The following is a 19,698-nucleotide window of genomic DNA, read 5'->3' as shown; positions in this document are numbered from 1 at the left end:
CATTTTTAAATTAAAAACAAAAGCCAAACAGCTTCTTTTGATAAGTATTTAAAATAACGACTCGCGTTGGTAAATGTACTGCTTTACTACAAATTGTTTTTTCCGAAGTAAAATGTTTTCTGTCAATGTCACTGTGTAAAATATAATATTTTGGGGCTCATACTCGGCTTTCTTGTAAAATGTTAGTGCACGCACCTCGATTAAAGAAAACGTTTAAAGCATTTTAAAGTGTGAGCCTGCTAATTCACACAAAGCTGTAAAGTGACTGGAGTTTGATGTGAAAAAAACGACTTTTTAACCATTAATTTAGAAACTATAAAGATTTTTTTAAAACGCGGATGCGTTTAAATCACAGAAAATAAATGCAAAGCAAGAATTTAGACCAAAGTCTTCAGGATGCACTCTTTCTTCCTGGTAATTTAGCAGGAAATGTCAGAAAACAACACTCTTACGAGCACGTCTAAATCGGAGTATAGCGTCTGTGTATGTCGACTGCATCGTGTGCACTTTACACCGAGTTAATAAGTCAAACATTTTCATTCAAGGAAACCTTCAACTGCTCTGGGAATGCCTTGAAAAAGATAGATGTAATTTATATATTTGATAGATCCCCCAAAACATCAAGTTTGGGTTCACTCCCTGAAGTTAATTTGAAATATTTGCTGTTGTTATATCAGCTGCTTTCTCTCTTTACACAGTAAAGCTTCCATCTCCCTCATTTTTTTCTGCAGCTGGTAAAAAATCTTCCCCGGGTTTGTTGGTGAATTTCCTACAACTGTCTGTTTCTCTACTCCGTCTAACCATCACCCCAATATTTATATTTCATAGACTCTCTAAATATACACACTTATACACAGACACACTTACTCTCACTGTCTCTGGTCAGCGAGCCAGTGTGTGTCTGTGTGTGTGTGTGTGTGTGGATTGATCTGAGTAAACATAATTAGCTGTGTTTTTTTGTCTTGCCCTAATAAAAGACTCATTTGTTAGACATTTCCACTGCACTACAAAGAGGACATTTATAAGCCCGGGCCCAGGTTCGCCCCCAGGCCAACCCCAACAGAACAGACGGGGGTATTTTTAGCACGGCCGGCGTGCTAGCAGGGTTTGCCGGGACAGTGTGTGTGAGTGAGTGTGTGTGTGTGTAAGAGAGAGAGAAAAGAAGAGAAACTGAGATTTTTTGACATCTTTTGTGATTGTGCTGGTTTTTGTGAGAAATTCTGTTGAAATGTGAGTGTGTAGCTCTCCTTTATTGAGAAAAAAAATCTGATAAAAGCACTCTAGAGAAGCGGACACTGACGGCTACGAGAACGCTGTCCAGACTGTAGTCACGCACAGACAATCTTTCAAGGCCATTCCTTTAGTCTGTCCCCTTCCCATTGTGTGTATAAAACCTTTAACCCTCCTATTTTAACCCTCCTTTAACCACACCTCAGGGTCCAGCTTGAAGCTGTGTTCGCCTGTCGACAGCGTTTTTGTTCTTATCTTAAAGTGAACGGGGAGTTTATGGGTGAGACCGATGGAAAAAAGCGTGTGGAAAAAAGCATCAATTTTTAAATTCTTTTAAGTCGAGAAAAGTTTTGTTTTTGAAGGAAACCCACTTCTTCCTTTCAAATCCAGAACAGGGAGAATGGCTGAAAATGTCGGTGTACAGGTTGTTACAACGAGAAGATCGACGGGAATTTCACTGACCACACACACAGACTAGTGTGCATAAAATTTTGTTGATTATTATGATAAAAACACCTCCGCCAGATTCCCTTCTTTTTAGAAAAGATGTTCCCCTGAAATAATCGATCCACATGATAAATGTCTGTAACAAAATGCAATCAGCCCGCTGCCACCAAACCGCAAAAGTCACGAAACCTTCATATCGAGAGTTTTGGATTCAAACAGCTTGTCAAGGTCTAGAAATATTTTAAACTGCTTGCATCGCCATGGCAACTGTAATAAATTAGAATTATTAATGACACTGTGAACCAGTTTGGGTCCAGGCCCCACCGCTGCTGTTTATTCCATATTATTATATACAACGAACAACAGCAAAAGCGCCGTTATTTTGTTCTTAAGAGTCAGAGTAGAATGCACTTCAGACATTTTGCAGAATTAAGTGAAGCCACACACACACATGCACCTTTATTTGTTGTCCATTTGCTAAATGCATGGAGCTAATATGCAGTAAAGTTCAAATAGGAATTAATTTAAACCAAAAGAAACAAATTTAACCCACTTAAAATGATCTGTGAGAAGTCAAATAAAGGACCTGAATTTATTTTAAATACCTAAAAAAAGAAAAAGTGGCCAGTGGTTATTTATACTTGTTAAAATCAACTGTGAATGTTTTCGAGGCCATGCTCGCTGGTATTAGCTGTGTTATCTAATCACAGCAGGCTACTTATAGCAGATCCAAAATAAAATCTACATGTCGTCAGTTTTGTTGCTTTTCATAAAGCATCCAACTGGCGTACGGCGTTGCAGGTAATTGCAGGAATTTCTTTCAGCTTGTGCTGGAAAACCTTCACAAAGTCGGCCGCGGTTCAACAGTGAAGCGGCGGCAGGGGTGTGATTGCACCCTGAGCTCTCTGGCTTGATTCCAGTGTTATTCACAGCTTCTGACTGCACGGTGCTGGAAAATAAAAATAAAATTAAATAAAACCCGTTTTCGGCTCCCATAGCTAGCTTGTACTTCCCCCAGTTGCTATGTAACAAGAAAAAAAAACTTTATGCCCACTGTCATTAAGAGAAACCTCTTTATGGTTTTCAGCTCACATCAGAGTTTGTTGCCTGTGACCTCGATGGTAAAATCAGCCGTTATGTTGTGGGACCAATTTTGGTTTGGGGTTTTTTGTGTGTGAGTGTTTACAGCGACGGCTGCTTCGCCTCGCCAGAGTTTGGAGGGAAAGAGTGTTTGAACCAATCAGGGTGATTGCAGACGCGACGGCTACGTTTACAAATCTGTGTGTGCGTGTGCACAGTTATGTACGTGTTCTCCTGCAGAAGAACTGTGGCGTCATTACATCACAACTTTCCATGCTTGCTCCCTGTGTGTGTGTGTTGGGCCAGTTTTGAGAGCGGCGGGGAGGTTGTGGGGTTAGGGAGGGATGGGGTGGGGGTACGGGGGCTGTACACTTCTCACCTTTTAAGCTAAATGTCACCCAGACCACACCCCTGGCGCATGCTCACACTCAAGCACACACACACTTTTTTCTTGCAGAGAATCTGACAGAAGAAAACCTTCAGCATTTGCCAAAATGTGTGCGAGTTTCTAAAAAGAAAACACAGAGAAATGGAAAGAGAAGTCGTAACGCACAGAACGCACAAAAAAAGTACACAATCGTCCCAATCTGATGCTGTATCTCGGAGGGTGAAAGGGAGCCTTGTCTGGCTGCCTGAGGAACTCCCTTTGAATTGGACTGTGTGTGCGTGTGTGTGTGTGTCAGCAGGCCTGCCAGGCAGACATACTAAACCACTCTACATCCATGTGGCAGCAAAATGTAGCTTGGAAAACAACCCTGCTCTAACACACACATTTACGCACTCAAACACACACACACACACCCTGAGGGCTCTAGAGGCCAGCCGGTCGACCTGGTGTGTGTGTTTGTTAATGTGTGTGTGCTGCAGTGAAAACAGGAAGTGTACAGGAGCTGTGAAAACAGCTCGGGCCAACGGTTTGTACCCAGACACATCGACAGAGAGAAAAAGAAACCCCCAAAATTTGCAAAGGTGCATGAATGAATGAATGGATGCGGCTTCAAAAATAGACTCTTTAAAGACAACTCAGTCCCAGCTACACTGAAACTGGATGGTTTCTACAGTTTTAAGCCGACTATCAGGTGAACGACATCGACCAGGAATCAGGCAGCTGTCGGACAGCTTTGCAGGATAAAACCCAGTGTGAATAAAATAACGCCAGCACCTCGAGCTCGAGTGAACACTCTGAAACACGGCAGGGTGGGACAGTGGGGCGTGAGGAGCTTGAATGCTAATTAACAGGATTTTTCATCTATAAAAGCAGTCTGGCAATCAGAGTTTTCAAAGCAGCACGAAAACAGCAGCCAGACGTACAGAGAGGGCAAAAGCATCTGTGCTCAATTTAGGTCGACTTCACACAGAGAAACCTTAGCATGTCAGCTACGTTGCGATGACGAGAGAAAGAAATGAATGACTGATATTAATAAGCAGTCATGAAGGAAGAAGGAAGCTTCAATCACCTCTTGATCGTCATTGGTTGCTGTTCAGCAGGTGCTTTGCGTCGCATCTTTATCCTCTGCCACAGAAACCGTTTGAGTCTTGTTTGTCTTTCTGATGTCAAAAAACGATTTAATTACAACTCTTATTTCCAGCTTATATTTGGTGATATGGTAATGGAAAGCAGCAGCAGGAACCAATTACACAACGGAGATGTAAGAGGTGGTATGAAAAGGAGGTGCTGGGGGTGGAGGTGGGTTGAAATGTGGCTTGCAGAAGGAGCATTGATACATAGCACGTCTGGATGTGTACAAGGACATCGTGTAAAAGGCTCAGCTTAGCTTCTTGGCCTGCCTGAACTAACACCGTGCTGAGCTGTAGGAATCAAAATGACATGGCTGTTAGTTTCTGCAAAAATGACTCAGTTTTACTGCAGCAACTTCATCGTGGGTGGAAACTGGGATTGAAACTGGTCTGTTACCAGTCTTTAGGAGTAGGAGCTTCACCTGCGTGTCAGCTGTGTTCGTTTAGGGTCGTGGGTTTTCCTGCAAAGATGTAAATCCAAGGAGTACTGGCAAAAGCATGCTGAATACAGCACACTATGGAATAGAGCAGCATAACAGAGCAGCTGACAGTAGCTGCTTTTTTCAAAGGGGCTCCATACACAAAGTGCATCACTTTGGTGCTGATGGTTGGTAGCCTTCTGGTTGCCTAGGTAACCCTCTAATATTTTTACAAACCCTGCCACATGGCTATCGACGGCATACTTCACTTGAATTCTATTCCATCAATTGACCCACTTCATGTCACCAGTGGTTATTTTACCCACCTTCGCTTCAAGCTGTTTAATATGATTTGGTGTCTCCGCCTTCAAGATATATTTCATTCGTGGTTGAAGGTGGAGTCCACCAGTTTTTTGCTAGTTGTGAGAGGTAATACAAAAGAACCAGCTAATTAAAAACCGATATCCCTCTTATTAGTTGATGGTAATTTTGGAGGGGTTCAGTTTTATCCGGCTCATTCTTCTAAATACGTGAAAGACCATATAAAGTTTTGAGATTGCATTTATTACATTGCCTCTTTTAGCCCCCTTCAAAGTCTTTATCTATTCCCATGGTTGTCCCCCGCACGCTGCTCAAACACAAGTGAGCAATATGTCTCTGATAATTAGACATGTCTTTAACATGTACCAGTGTGTTTGGAGCTGAACCTTTCATAGGGACTAAAAGCAGGAATATCTCAGCCTCTGGTAATTTATTCTCTTAAAATGTGTGACTTTATAAACATGCACTACTAATTCCACTGAGTTCCCCTTTACAAACATCTATGCACCGAATGTAAAACACTTATTTACACCCAACCAGAGACACACACACTTTTTAAAGTCACTCCTAATTTAGACCATAAGCTCCTCCTCAGCTTTGAAACCTCTTGGCCAAGCGGGGTGTTTTTGATTGGGAGTTTAGTAAATCTATCGAGGCTTCACTGTAGGGCTGTGAGCCAGTAATCACACCGCTGACCGGAATCAGTGAGCGGACACATTTTGAGCCCTCGCACACAAACAAAAAGCACCGCCGCCGCTGCCAGAGGTGTGCCCTCGACCAGGAAACAAACTACTTGCTAAAATTAGTTTCTGAGCTCCGCATTCAAACACAAACATGCGGCCTATAACTGCACTCATACACATGCTGACTGTTTTGTAGTGTCGGGTGTTACAGCTGATCTTAATGTTGGCTCGTGTCAGGAAGGTTTGAAGTTATTCTGATCTTTTTTAAACAAAAATCACAATAAAAATGCTCTCCTTGTCTGTTTTGTGTTGATGTGTGAATAAACTGCCTTACAGGCTGTCCTTTTGCCTTCATGTTTACACACACACACAAATATATATGCGTACATATATATTTGTGTGTGTGTGTCTGTGTGCCTCACAGTCATAAATATCTCTTTTCCCTTGAGTAAACCGGGGTCAAACCAGTTAGTGTTGTCACGGCAATTTGCAGTTGGGCCTCCGCATGTTTGTTTGCTTTCCATGTTTCTGAGTTTTTAAAGATCGTTTTATTTTAGTAATCTTGAGTGAGAGTGTGTTTTTAAGTCTATATGCACATGTGTGTTAATACTTGCATTTGAATAATGCCTTGTTAGACTCAGTGTGTATGTCCCGTGTACGTGTGTGTGTGTGTCTGTGTGTGTAACACAGTAAGCAGCCTCTCAGGCGGCTATATATTCTTTTCACTCAAACAGCCCATTTACAGTTCTGGGGTCGGCTCCCTCTCACTCTGCTGTGACCCAGACCGTTTAGAGGTCAACGTCAAAGCTGAACTCAGGTCAGCTCGCTAACTGACTCCAGCTTTGGTCCTCTGGGGGTTGTGCTTGCAACTTGGGTTGTCCAAACTGTGGGACAGGGGCCCTGAAATACGGCGATGTGGCTCCTCGTGATGGGTCGAAACATAAAACAGGGACAAATGTTTATTTTTTTATTCTCCAGCAAGAAATTCTAATTTTTCTCCGTGGCTCGTAGTATTGCTCATGCACCTACATTGTTTTGGTGTTAACTGCCCAGTTTTGCAGGTATGGGGTGTAACAACGCTTATCTAGATGCTTATAGGAATAAAACATGCACTTAATCTCTCTTTTTTTTTAAAGAAATCACACACCTGTCACTAAAAAAATTATTTTGCACTTTTTCTAAGAACTATTTTCGAGTTAAACCGGAAGCTCTACCTGTAATTCTAGTAAGCACTATGCTTCTTATAGAAAAAGGGAAAATTCACTTTCTCTGATTGCCTTCAAATAAAACAATCTGAGAAGGAGGAATCCCCTCTGTGATTTAAATAGTGACAACCCTGTGAAGAAAGACGTAGTTTAATGTGCTACATGTTAAACTACATCTTGGACGTTTGGACCTCCTCAATAATCCAGGTAAACTGATCCCGTTCATCTGGACGTTTTCAACTGGCGAAACATTTCGTCAGTTTTCCAAGTGACTGCCGGTTTCCCTAACCTTATAAACATGACTGACACTAGCAACATTGCCTAACAATGAGCCATGAGCTCAGTTGCATGATTGTTAATATGTAGATTCCCATGACCATTCGTCAGAGGTTGCCGGCATAGTCCATTCATCTTAGGGCTTGGGTTCCCCAGGCCTGACAACTTGGAGCTCCACCTCAGTTGATGAACGAGGAGAAAAAGATTTGAAGTGGCAGTGGCCAAAAATGAGCAGTCTGAGGCTGAAACTTCTTATATCCTCGAGCAGTCTCCTGTCAGTCTTCTTCATCAGGATGAGAAATTTCATTTACTGTATTTTAAGCCTGAACTGCAAATGTTTTGAGAACCTTTAACCTCACCGCTCGTGGGCCGATGTTAAAACTGATCTCTGCCTGTGCCCTAAAGGCAACTTGAATCAGTTTTCATTGCATTAACCTGATGTATACAGGCTCCTTAAACATCTGCAGTCTTCTGCTTTCAGTTGGTTTAAGTTTACTTTTTTCTCTGAGAGCTGAGATGATGGAAACCTCAGTAACTTTTAGCATGTGGAGAACTCACCAGTCTGTTTGGGCCCCGAGCCACAGAGAGAGTAGAAAGTACTTACTGAAACCTTTTAGAGATGAAGATCAAAAGCTGGGGTGAAGGTTGGATCCTAAAGACTGTTTTAAATTATTAGAAAGTGCAAAAAGCATGAAGAACTAGCATGTTTTGTTAACGGTGGTCGAGGGCAAGGAGAGCGTTTTTCAGAGTAGGCCCCATCAGTTCGGTGAGGTATCACTGTTTTGAGGAGCCTTTTTGGATCTGACCATCTTCTGTTTGAGGACAGCAACTGCTGGCTGTCTATTGTAATATTTCATCAGTTTTTAAAATGATTTCTGCATGATTAAAACCTCGTCTCACAATGTTTCTGTGACAGTGATGATGATGGCTAGAATCACTAAATTTTAAGGAATTTCATGTTAAGAATACACTAACCCTTAAACTGCTGACAATATAAAAGATTTCTTTGAGTGCAGATATTAAGAAAGATTTAGAAGTGGAGATGGGGGCAATCTCCATTAGCAGGATTTGAAAAGGTTCCTCTGATTTCCGTGAAACAGGGTGAGGAGTGTTTGGGGAATTCCTTCTGTTACCGTCTCCTCACACCTGCTTCTCTCAAAGGGGAACTCCAGCATTCAGTCCCAACAGTGTTCTCTAAAACTACCCATCTTTCTCTTCTTCCTTTCTTAATAGAATTTCGACTTTCTTATAGATGTTGAAGGAGGAAGAATGGAAAAGCACCAGGTTTATTTTTCTATGAGCAAAACTAGTTTCTCTAATATGGATTTTTGACATACTGCCTCATATAATTAATCCTCCAGCACGACTAAAGAACTGTCGCTCATTCTACTGTAAAAAATATCTTAAAACGACTCTCGTGAGTTGTGTCTTCAGCATTACAAGTTAGATCTGTGATTGATCTCTGTGCTTACTCTCTTTTTCTTTGTCCAGGGCTCGAGCTTTCATGCATCACGGAGACAGAAGTACGGCAACGTGTTCAAGACCCACCTGCTAGGCCGTCCTGTGATTCGGGTTACGGGCGCAGAGAACGTGCGCAAGGTGCTGATGGGCGAGCACACTCTGGTGGCGGTGGACTGGCCTCAGAGCACGTCCACGCTGCTGGGACCAAACTCACTGGCCAACAGCATCGGAGACATCCACCGGAAGAGGAGAAAGGTCAGGACACGTGTTAATTTAAGTTCGCAAACACACACAACTATACAGAGATACCGAACGCATGTATTTGTGTGCTCATCTTTACTTTTAATGCTTCACTTTGTGCTAACTGCAAAGACTCAACTTGACCAAGGAAAATTTACATCCTAAACCAATCAAAAGTAAAATATTTTCAGGATGTAGATATTTTGATTTTAAGCCATTTGACTATACAAAGTGTTTAGTAAGACATCTCAGTCTCTGTCTTATATTTTTAGCAGCACAAAAAAAAAGGCAGCACTATAATTTCAATACTTCAGGCAGAGGAAAGATACGGACTTAAATATAACAATGCAACTACTGATTTAATTTAAATGCAATCATTATTAATGACTCTGCCCTTGGATACAACTAACTACTCCCTTCAATGTGAGAAGGTTAACACCAGCTGCCAACTTTATTTTGATATTCTAGCACGATAGTAGAAGGAGCTAAAAAGACCGTTTTAAACTGAGGCATAATATTTGAACTTTTTGGAGACCAGAGTACTCACCTGACACAATAGAAAAAAAAGTTAAATGAAAATATACCTTCAAGTGTTTCCTGAATCTGCACAACTGTTTTTTGTTTTTTTTTTGTAAGTACGGCTTATATTTGGCTTCAGAAATCTAGCTGCCTGCAACACATCGTCAACAGTTCCTCGAAATAATTAGCAACAAATGATAAAACTGCACTCTGACGATAAACTCCAGCCCTGACTCAATATCGACAGAAACGCTGAGTTAGGTCCTTTATTCCCTTTTACGTTATGTTAGGTAGAAACTGATCATCTCGTCACATGACGCTTTAAGGGGACAACCTTGAGAGCACTGAAAAGAATGAAGTAGGAAGCATACGCTTGCTATCGTATCAGGGCGTACCAGCTTTCTTACAAAGCTTCAGTATGAACTAAAAGCAGCACTCTGAAAGAAAGACTCACCGCTGGATGGTTCAAACAGCAAAGGATCTGTCTCCCTCGAAATGTCTGCGGCTAAACCCACCTGGATTCACAAATATAAACCCAGAACACAAAATACAACACAAAAGAGACATAAGATTAATTACACAAGTTATAAAGATAATTCAACTCTTGTCTTGTTTGGCCTGATGAGGTTTAATGGTCCCAACTTTTACCGGCTTTTCTCTTGTACCTTGTTTTTGTAACACACCAGGCTGAAGTGTGGAATTGAATGTAATCATATGAACTGCATCTTCATGCAGCAGCATGCACGAGAATATCAAATGCTCACCCTGAGACAATGCTTGAATACATTTCTCGGAGGCAAAAGAAACGTGAGGCAGTAAAAACATATAAAATCACCAGGACATCTTAAATAGTCGGCTTTTACTTTTACCAAAGATGAAGATCTGTCTCCACATGCAAACAAAAATAAACTCTGAATTTCAGGTCTAAAAATTACTTAATTCTTAAGACCTATAGGATTTCTATATTAATCTGTTAGTCATTTCATTTATAAGCTGCCAGAGAACAGTGAAAAATCCACCCGTCATCAAGCACAACGTCTTAAAACAAGGAGTCTGGAGCAAGGGCAGAACCACTGCGCTTTAATCGATGAAGAAAATAAAAAGCAGACCTAATTTAAATGCAAACAATTAATAGATGGAACATCAACTTTTTAATTCCTAATGATTGAGTGAAAACAAAATTGGGAATTGGGATGTGCACATTATTTTTGTTTGCAAAGGCAACCATCGGACTTGGGAGTGACGAGCATCTTTGATCGAGTCCCAAACAAGTTTTCAGCCTATTTTCTGTTGATTTCTTCATCTCTTTGCACACTATGTGCACATCAACCTGCAGCAGCTGCAACTGCAAGCAGAAACGCTCATCAATATTCATGCTGTGGAATAAGTGGCAGACAGTGACGTGCACACATTCGGAGTCCTCTGCACAAAGGGTGAGGCAGGACGCGCAAACAGACAGAGTATCGGTGTAAAGCTGATCCTGTCCGCTCGCTCTTATCAGCAGCATCCTGGCTGCTGAAGCGTGAGAACGACCCCTCCATCATTCCATCTTCTCCTGCTCCTCCTCTCATCTGCCTTCGGACAGAGCGAGTGAGAGAGCGAGAGACAGCCCTCATGTTTCCGTTTTTTTTTAAAATTTTCTGTCATTTCTCCCCCTGACTATTATTATTATCTCTCTCTCGCTCGTGCACTTTCTCTCTTCTTTTCTGTCTCTTGCTTCCTCTCTGGCTCTCTCATTTCTGTGCCAAGACCATTTCAGGTAATCAGCCACTTACCTCTCCCTCCTATTATCCCCTTATCCCCAGGGCACAAACCTTCTTTTCTCTCTCTCTCTTCCACACACACACACACACACACACACACACACACACACACACACACACACACACACACACACACACACACACACACACACACACACACACACACACACACACATTTAATACACACGCAACATCACGCACAAAGAATCGGAACGAGAAAAACAAGAAGTAGAGCTCCCTGTGTTTTCCTGTAAATCAGTCTCTCATTTTCTCTCTGCAGACACAGTTAGGTTTTTTTGGAGGGGTTTGGAGGCGGGGTCGGGTTTCCTTGCTGCCATGCCCCGGGACAGGCGAGGGGTTGGTCGGGTCTAATCTGAGCTCTGATCCCCTCTCCTCTCCCTGGAGACCCCCGCACTAACCTCATGTAATGACCCCTGATTAGGAAGGCTGCCTCCGACACGGCACAAAGAGGGGCTTTCTGTGGGGGCCCAACATACACACACACACACCTGAACGCTGCCTTGGATGGATACACACACAGTAAAGTTGCTTAGCCTCATAGGTTTAAGCTGAAGTGCCTCTGAGCAAGACTCAAAACTCAAACTCGTGACCTCTGGCCTCCATAATAGGCAAAAAAAAAAGATCCTTCCTAAGTAGATCAGCCAATGTGGTGTCAAACTGTCGAGTTCAGAGAGAATTTTGACCTGAATGCAAAGAGGAAAATCCTTGTCTTTGAAGCCTTTTCTCTGATAGAAATAAATCATGAAGAAAAAACGATTAAAACAACAAAATTCCACAATTTCTTTAACTTATTTAGGGAAAGAACGGAAAATTATCATGGCCTCGACTCCAGCCAAGCTGTCCCCGAATGTTCAACTGTTGCATCTAACCTGATTTCAACTTGTCTACTGTCCTGTTTATGATCGGGAAACCCGCAGTTCTGGATCATTTTTAGCACGACTGATATGTTTAGATCTCTTAATGGTCCTTCCCCTTTGCCTTTTTGAGTCTCCTCAAGTTGATGAAGTCACGTGGAGCATAGTGATGAGGGAAAAAAATGGCACACAAGCATCTCAGTCCTGGCTGTGTTTTTTCTGGGGTGAGACAGTATTTTTTTCTCTGCAGTGTCAGTCTCATTCTGAGGGATGAGCTAAAAACTTCAGTCGTGGCGGCAGACCCGGTTCTGGTCACCGGTTATGCTCTTCTACATGAAACAGCAGAGGATGTTTGCTCTCTCTGCACAAGTTTCGAGCCTGTGGTAAGATCACAGAGCACAAGTGGTCAAAACTTTCAGGACTTTCAGGGAGATCTAAAAGCAGCCTGGAAACTGTCATGACATGCCCTAGAACAGGGCTGCCCAATCCCAGTCCTCGAGAGCTACTATCCTGCAGCTTTTAGATGCATCCCTACTCCAACACAGCTGAATCAAATGAATGGCTTGTTATCAGGCCTTTGCCAAACACGATGGCATGCTGAAGAGGTAATCAAACCATTTGATTCAGCTGTGTTGGAATAGGGATGCATCTAAAAGCTGCAGGACGGTAGCTCTCGAGGACCGGGATTGGGCACCCCTGCCCTAGAAAATCAGCCAAGTTCAGGTAAGACTTTTGATTTTTGTGGGCCTCCTCGCCACCTCGTACGTTGTCTTAGCTTCAGTGCGGACCAATCCCATCATGGATCAGTACCCACCACTGCTGCCAAGTTAGTCACTTTCTAGCTAGATAAATATATATGGATATATGAGCACTTAAGTCAGCTACCCCTGAAAAAAACAACATTTTATGGGATTGTTTAAACCTTGTTGCAGATACAGAACTAGAAAGACTTCAAGAGAGCTATTAGTGAACATGTAGGTTTAAAGAGCCATCAGAAAACCAATAGACTGAGCTTGTGGCAGGTGCAGAGAGGCGGGTGGCTTGCAGTTTCCTTCAAATATACGCGTGTTTACACTTTGACTTTCAGCTTGCTGTGGTATTTACAGACACATCACTTCAATATAAGGAGGGCCGACAGAATGAATGATATTATAAGGAGAGCCAGAGGTCAGCTAGCCATTTTTCAGCAGCTTAAACAAGAGTGTGTGTGTGTGTGTGTGTGTGTGTGTGTGTGTGTGTGTGTGTGTGTGTGTGCGCGCGCGCGGGCTCCCTCCTGTTTTTCTCGATAATAAAGCTAAGTCAACAGAAAGAAGCGAAACACCATCAGCTGAGAGAAAAATAAGAAACTGGTTTACTGTCTGACCAGCTGGACCAGAGTGTCTCCTCTGTGTGTGTGTCTGTGGTTTTCATATGGAAAAACAATCTGCACACAGCACATTAGCCTTTTTGGTGGATCAACAGAGCCAGCCAGTTTCCATATAACCCCGTGTTAAACTAGGAAACTAACTCCATCAAAGAACCACAGTAGACTGGTTTTCCACTACAGGCCAATCAGAGCCTAACAAGGGCAGCCAGGACTTACACATCATCCTTGACTGAAAACAACATCGAACATACCGTTTGCATTTCTGCTGCGAACTGAAGGACTTTTTTTATTTTGGTGGGTTTTAGTTGTGTAGGCTAAGATCTTTGCTCCTGCTGGATGAACAACTAGATGGGTTTGAGCGTAGTGTTTGTTCTCATGTAGACATCAGACTTTCCAATGAAATATGTCTTTTTCAGATCTGTGCAAACACTAGAGGCACGGCAAGACTGCTTAAACTCCACGAAGGTATTCGATTAGGTTAATGACTCTTGGCCAGAATCAAAAATCAGAGTTTAGAGATATATCTCTTTTATTTCCAGCTTAAAAAAACTGAAGTTCAATAATTAGAGGTTGTAACTCTGTTTTTGGTCTCCACTGTCACATCAGGGAAGATGCTACACAATTTGTTAGCTTTGACCACTTTCCCCCCCTTTTTTTGGACACATTGCATTCATCAGTGTTTTAAATTCAATTCAATTTGGTTCTATTTATATTGAACAAATCATAACAACAGTTTCCTCAAGGTGCTTCATATTGTAAAGTAAAGACCGCACAGTAATACAGACAAAACCCCAACAATCAGGTAACGCCCCTATAAGCAAGAACTTGGTGACAGTGGGAAGGAGGCAGCTGGTTGGGGCTAGATTAAAGAAGCATACTATGGTTATAAACATGCTTCTTTAGAGAGTCCTACTTGGCTCTCAGTGGAAATGTTTCCCTCTGTGATGGAACAACACTGTGCAAACACTCTGTTGACTGTGGCAGCCACTACTTTTATTTTCAGCTTCACGAGATACTTCTCACTTCTTCAATTTAAGCCCACAGCCGCCCGCACATTCCCTCATACCATCCCTTTCTTTTCCAGTTTTTCTCCACATTTTCCTTCCCCCTTTGTTATTCTTTCTTTTGGAAACATTGCCCGATCCTTACATTTAGAAAAAACCAAACTTGGACAAAGAAAAAATAGAGATGTAGAGAGAAGAATGGACAAGAATCTGACTCGATCTAACACCTTTTCTCGGTTGCTGCCGGGGTTTTCTCGAGGAACTCCATAAACGCTTGCTTTAAATAAGCGTACAGTGAAATCAGAGAGATGTGATGTCTGTGAAAGTGCTGCGATGGTGATGATTCTTTGCATGGAGCCCTTGTATGTTTGTCTCAGCCTCCTGTGCTTCTGCTCATCACCAGTAGAGGGCACTGCAAAGTGGGACTGAGGTGAAGCCCACTCTGTGCGTCCCTTTTTTTTAAATTCAGGTTTTATCATTGCTAAGATCAAATTGACCTCTTAAAAATTTCAAAAGTGTATATACATATTTTCTAAAGATCCAGTGGAAGTTTAAAATCAGTACAGTACTATACTGTCTTAGAAATACTGCATGCAAGAAAGATAATTTAGTTTTGAGAAAAGTAATACTCAACAATACCCAGAAAGTAAAAATCCAGCAGTCCAGCATTACAGCTTGTTATTACTTGACATGAATATACAGTAGCACAGTGGTACAATGGTTAGAGCTATTGCAACACAGCAAGAAGGTCCTGGGTTTGAGTCTAGGAGCTTCTTCTGTGTGGAGTTTGCATTTTCTCCTTGTGCCTGCGTGGTTTCCTGCAGGATAGCTTCCACCCACAGTCCAAGACGTGTATGTTGGGTTCATCTGTGATTCTAAATCAGCCGAAGGTGTGAATCTCTTTGTGCAACCAGCGTGTACCCTGACTTCCACCCAGTGACAGCTGGGAGGGGCTCCAGCCACCCCATTACCCTGAATTAGATAGAGATGTGTTCCTGAATACAGTGCTGTAGCTGCACGTTAAACATGTGCACTGCTGTTAGTTTTTCCGCTCTATATTTCCAAATTCTGTTAAATAATTAAAAGTTAAATTATTACGTGCCTTCCTCCTAAAAGTAAATGACAGGGTGAAATATTAAGCTTAATATTGACCTTAACCCTCATCAGCAAAGCAATCACTTTGTGATTCAACGTGACAATACAAGCAGGGAAAAACACAGGGACTGCTTTTGTAAGTAGGAGAAATGAGTAAAAAGGAATAAATAGTATGGTTTAGAAAAAAAGGATGGATGAAGGGGCAGGGAGAGCCAGGAAGAGGTGGGAGCAGAGAGAGAGAGAGAAAGAGGGAGGGAAAGGAGGGCAGAGAAAAGAATAAAGGAGTCTTTACATGTCTGTGGAACCAGCAGCTCGCAGCACTTTCACATAATTTAAGACATATGGACGTTATTAGGACAACTGTGTCTGTGTGCGAGTGTGTGTCTGACTATATCTGTGTGTGAGAGAGAGAGAGCACAGGAGTGAGTGTGTCTTTAAGCATGTGTCTTTGCGCTGCAGGCTACAGAAGACAGTCACGTTTTTGTGGTGCAGCAAAATGACTGTTGTATTGAACAATCCCCCACTAAAACACACACACACACACACAAACTCCCGTCTTGTGTGGAACTTGGAACGTCCCAGAGTGACACTACATAAAAAACTGTGTTTGATTGGCAGAGAAACTGTGTGTGTGTTTCTCAACGTGTGTGTTTGTCTGACCTGTAGTTACCTTTCAGAGTCTCCCGTCTGCCTGCTCACACACTGACTGCCTGACTCACGGGTCCTACAGTAGCTCAACCTTTCTGCTCTGTCTGTACTTAAAAGTGTGTGTGTGTGTGTGTGTGTGAGTGAGTGTGTGTGTGTGTGTGTGTGTGTTGGAAGAGACAAAGTGCTCAACCAGATTGACCAATTATGCATAATCCAGTGCAGACGGGTTAAATGGCTAAATTCACAATGTTACACAGCCTTATTTGGCCTAACTAGTGTTTCTGGCGTTCAGTCTCTGCTTGGTGTGTGTGTGTGTGTTTGCATGGTTTTTATTGCTGATTTTTCATGATGATTCACAAACATATTTGCGTTGCATGTACTGGATATTGTATATAAAAGATAAATGGAGCTTCTTGATTTTAAAAAGTGCCTTAAACCTGAATTCTTTTGAACGGCCAGCAGAGGGAGATTCCACTGGTTGTGAAGAGATTTCGGGTAGCGTTGAAGGTTATTGGAAAATTATTTTATCTCCGACTCTCAGTCAACACTTTTCATATTCTTTAAGGTCTCAGACTTTAGCTTTCAGACTGACTGAGCGCAATGTGATGTTTAAATTGTAAACTGTGGTCGTATCCATCCATACTTCTCTACATTAAGATATTTCCAGGACAGCTCAGAGATGTAATCTCTCTAGTTTGTCCTGGTCCTACCTGGGGCTTCATCCTGGTAGGACATACTTGGAACACCTCGTCTTAACAGGAGGTGTCCGGGAGGTATCTTAATCAGATGCCTGAACCACCTGAAACACATTCTTATCTGAAGGTATGCTGAAAACTAACAACCTAGTTTTTATAAGCAAAACCTCAGCATGAGGAGACATGATGAGGGCTGGTGGAAGTATAAGGCACAAAGCTGCCAGCCAGAAGACTGTTGCATCCCCTTGGGGAGCTTTGTGTTTTGTGATTTGTTTTGCTCTGTTTTCATTCACTGATTGGTTAGCACAAAAAGGACTTTGTTCGATGTAAGACAAAATGGCTCTGTTATAATATGCCCCTTCACAACAGCAGCCCTGCACATAAGCAGGGTACATGGCACTCAATGTGACACCGAGTTGTCTTGAACAAGCATTGATACGTGCGTAACACTCGTCTCATTATCGCCATGATTGGTGCGACACTGACAGCTTTGACAAATTTGACTTTGGCAGCGCTCGACACCATGGGAATGGGAACAGGCTGACCACAACCCTGTTTTACTACGCAACTTCAGCAACCCTCACGGGACAATCGATGTCATTATGAAAAGAGTGGAAAGCAGTTTAAAGATGCGCAATCCTTCGAATTTCATCCAAATCCAATCAGTGGTGTCCACTGTTTCCTGGGCAACAGACAAACAAATGACTGATTAATCCAACATTGACAGCCCTCAAAATAGCAGACGAACAAAAGACGTCACTGCAGTTTCAGTATCTCAGGCTCTTTTGAGTTCAGATATTGTGTGTAATCTCCTGTGGTTGGGGTTGGGCAGCAGGTCGTGTAAGCTGATCTGTGACCAGCAGTCCCAGGGTGCGGCAGCAGAGGAAATGTAGTGCTACTAAGGTCTTAGAGGGCTCTGTGATCTGCACTAACCACTCCCTAACGCACAGCACATACGTATGTACCCGTACAGTGCGCACATGTAACGCATGCACGCACTCGTGCACTCGGCACCAGCTCAGTGGACTATTGTTCATTCATTTTCAGGAGGGCGTAGGGAGGGAAGCAGACTTTGGAGGAATGAGAAGAGCGGCAGAAAATAAGAGGGAAATGAAGTAGAGAGCAAAATAAGAGTATGAGCGCCCAACTGATGTTTTGGTGGCTGAAACATCAACCTCAAGAACCACATGTACCCTCTCTGGCCTTGGTTCAGATCCCACTAGAAGCTGCTTTCTTCCCTCTCAATAAGTCAATGAAGAGAAGCAGAAACACTCCACTGGCTCCTCCGGTGTGTTAACATATGGGAAATATATTCCAAAATAAACAATAAAGGCACTTTGTTTGTGCATATTTCAGTAAAACAAAGAATCTGGACACAATACAGTTTTTACGAGCATATACTGTTATACTTTAAAAAAAAAAAAAAAACTCTTTCCCCCATACAGACAACATTTGACAGCCTCCCCTGTACCCTTAATGATGAGTTTTGACACTTCACAATATCAATAAAGAGGTGGTTTGACCACCATTAGAATAGTTTCCGGGTTTCTCCAAGGATAGCTGCATAAGCAGAGACCAACCTCACCAACTTTTGATGAACAACCAGTCATTTTGTTATGTAAAAAGCCCTGAAATATGACAGAAACCACTCAGTTAAGAAAAGGGTTTCAAAGGTTACTCCTCATCAGCTTTCAGGTGGTAACGAATTAAGGATGATTGCAGACAAAAGCCATTATCAAAGAGATTAAGCATATATTTTCTTTTACAACATGCTGCTATTAGAAACAATACCTATACAGGATTTTTTTTTTTTTAGCATAGATTAGTTTCTCTGCAGGGTCTAATAAAGGAGAAAGTCATAAAAAGAAACCACAGTGATTAAATAAAGCAGAGAAAAACCACAGACAAGTAGCAGTTGGAAGTTTTGTATGTGTATTTTAGATAATAAAAACGAAAGCCATTAAAAAATAATAAAAATCCACTTAACGTCTGCTGGATTGGAGACATTTCCAAAACAACTGTAAGGCTTCAATGACCACTATTTATTAGAAGTTTTCCACTTCTAATGGAAACTCAGCTCATTCAGCTTTGATTTCTGATTCAGTAAAACCTATAAGATGTATTGATTAGAGGGTGGTCCAAATTAAATATGACAGTCTTTTTTTGAAGTCTCAGTGTGACCATTCTAATATCATTGTCTTGTTTTGGAGCCAGGTGTGATTGTTGAGTGCATAGACACAGTTAGTTACTACTAGGCAGAACAGTGTTTCATTATTATTATTGTTATTAGTATTTTTAAATAGTATAACAATACTAGAGCGCAGACATGTCAGACAAACAAACAATATTTGCTTTAAAATACTCCAAATATGTTTGAAGTGTCCACTTTAGTTACTTGCATCAGTGGATGTAAAGGATAAAAAGCCCCAACAAGTCAGCCATGCCTTGGTTAGATTAGGGAACAATATTCAAAATAGTAACTGTGTACAGCTATTAAGAAGAGAGAAATTTTTGTAGCAGCCTGTGAACATGTTTATTTTTGTTGTAAAGTAGGAGCATTTTAATATGGGGCTCTATGGGCATTTACCAACTTTTGGAATCAGCCTCAAGTGGCCACTGAAGGAACTGCACCTCACTTCTGGCATATTCTTTTTAGGTGAAATCCTAAACACAGCTACAAAATTTGATTTCACTCAGTGTTTTGAGAAAATAATTAAGGCTGTTAACGGCTACAGTTCATCTGGTTCTAACTTTGTTTTTTCTTCTTCACTCATCTACATAATTAGGAAAATGTCCGACCGTTAAAGGAACAAGAAACTTATTAGTTCAAATAAAACTAAGCATGGGTAGTTG

General features: G+C 41.8%; 1 protein-coding gene across 1 annotated transcript in view; it reads left to right on the top strand.

Annotated features, from left to right (window-relative positions):
* cyp26b1 (cytochrome P450, family 26, subfamily b, polypeptide 1) overlaps positions 1 to 19,698 on the top strand; it is a 40,121-nt gene that overhangs the window by 10,326 nt on the left and 10,097 nt on the right. Inside the window, exon 2 of the mRNA XM_026162783.1 lies at positions 8,671 to 8,895. Within this exon, the coding sequence (XP_026018568.1) occupies positions 8,671 to 8,895 (225 nt within the window). The remainder of the gene's footprint in view (positions 1 to 8,670; positions 8,896 to 19,698) is intronic.

Source organism: Astatotilapia calliptera, chromosome 3 (assembly GCF_900246225.1).
Source record: "Astatotilapia calliptera chromosome 3, fAstCal1.2, whole genome shotgun sequence".
Lineage (NCBI taxonomy): Eukaryota > Metazoa > Chordata > Actinopteri > Cichliformes > Cichlidae > Astatotilapia > Astatotilapia calliptera.
This window is presented reverse-complemented; position numbering and strand designations above follow the sequence as displayed.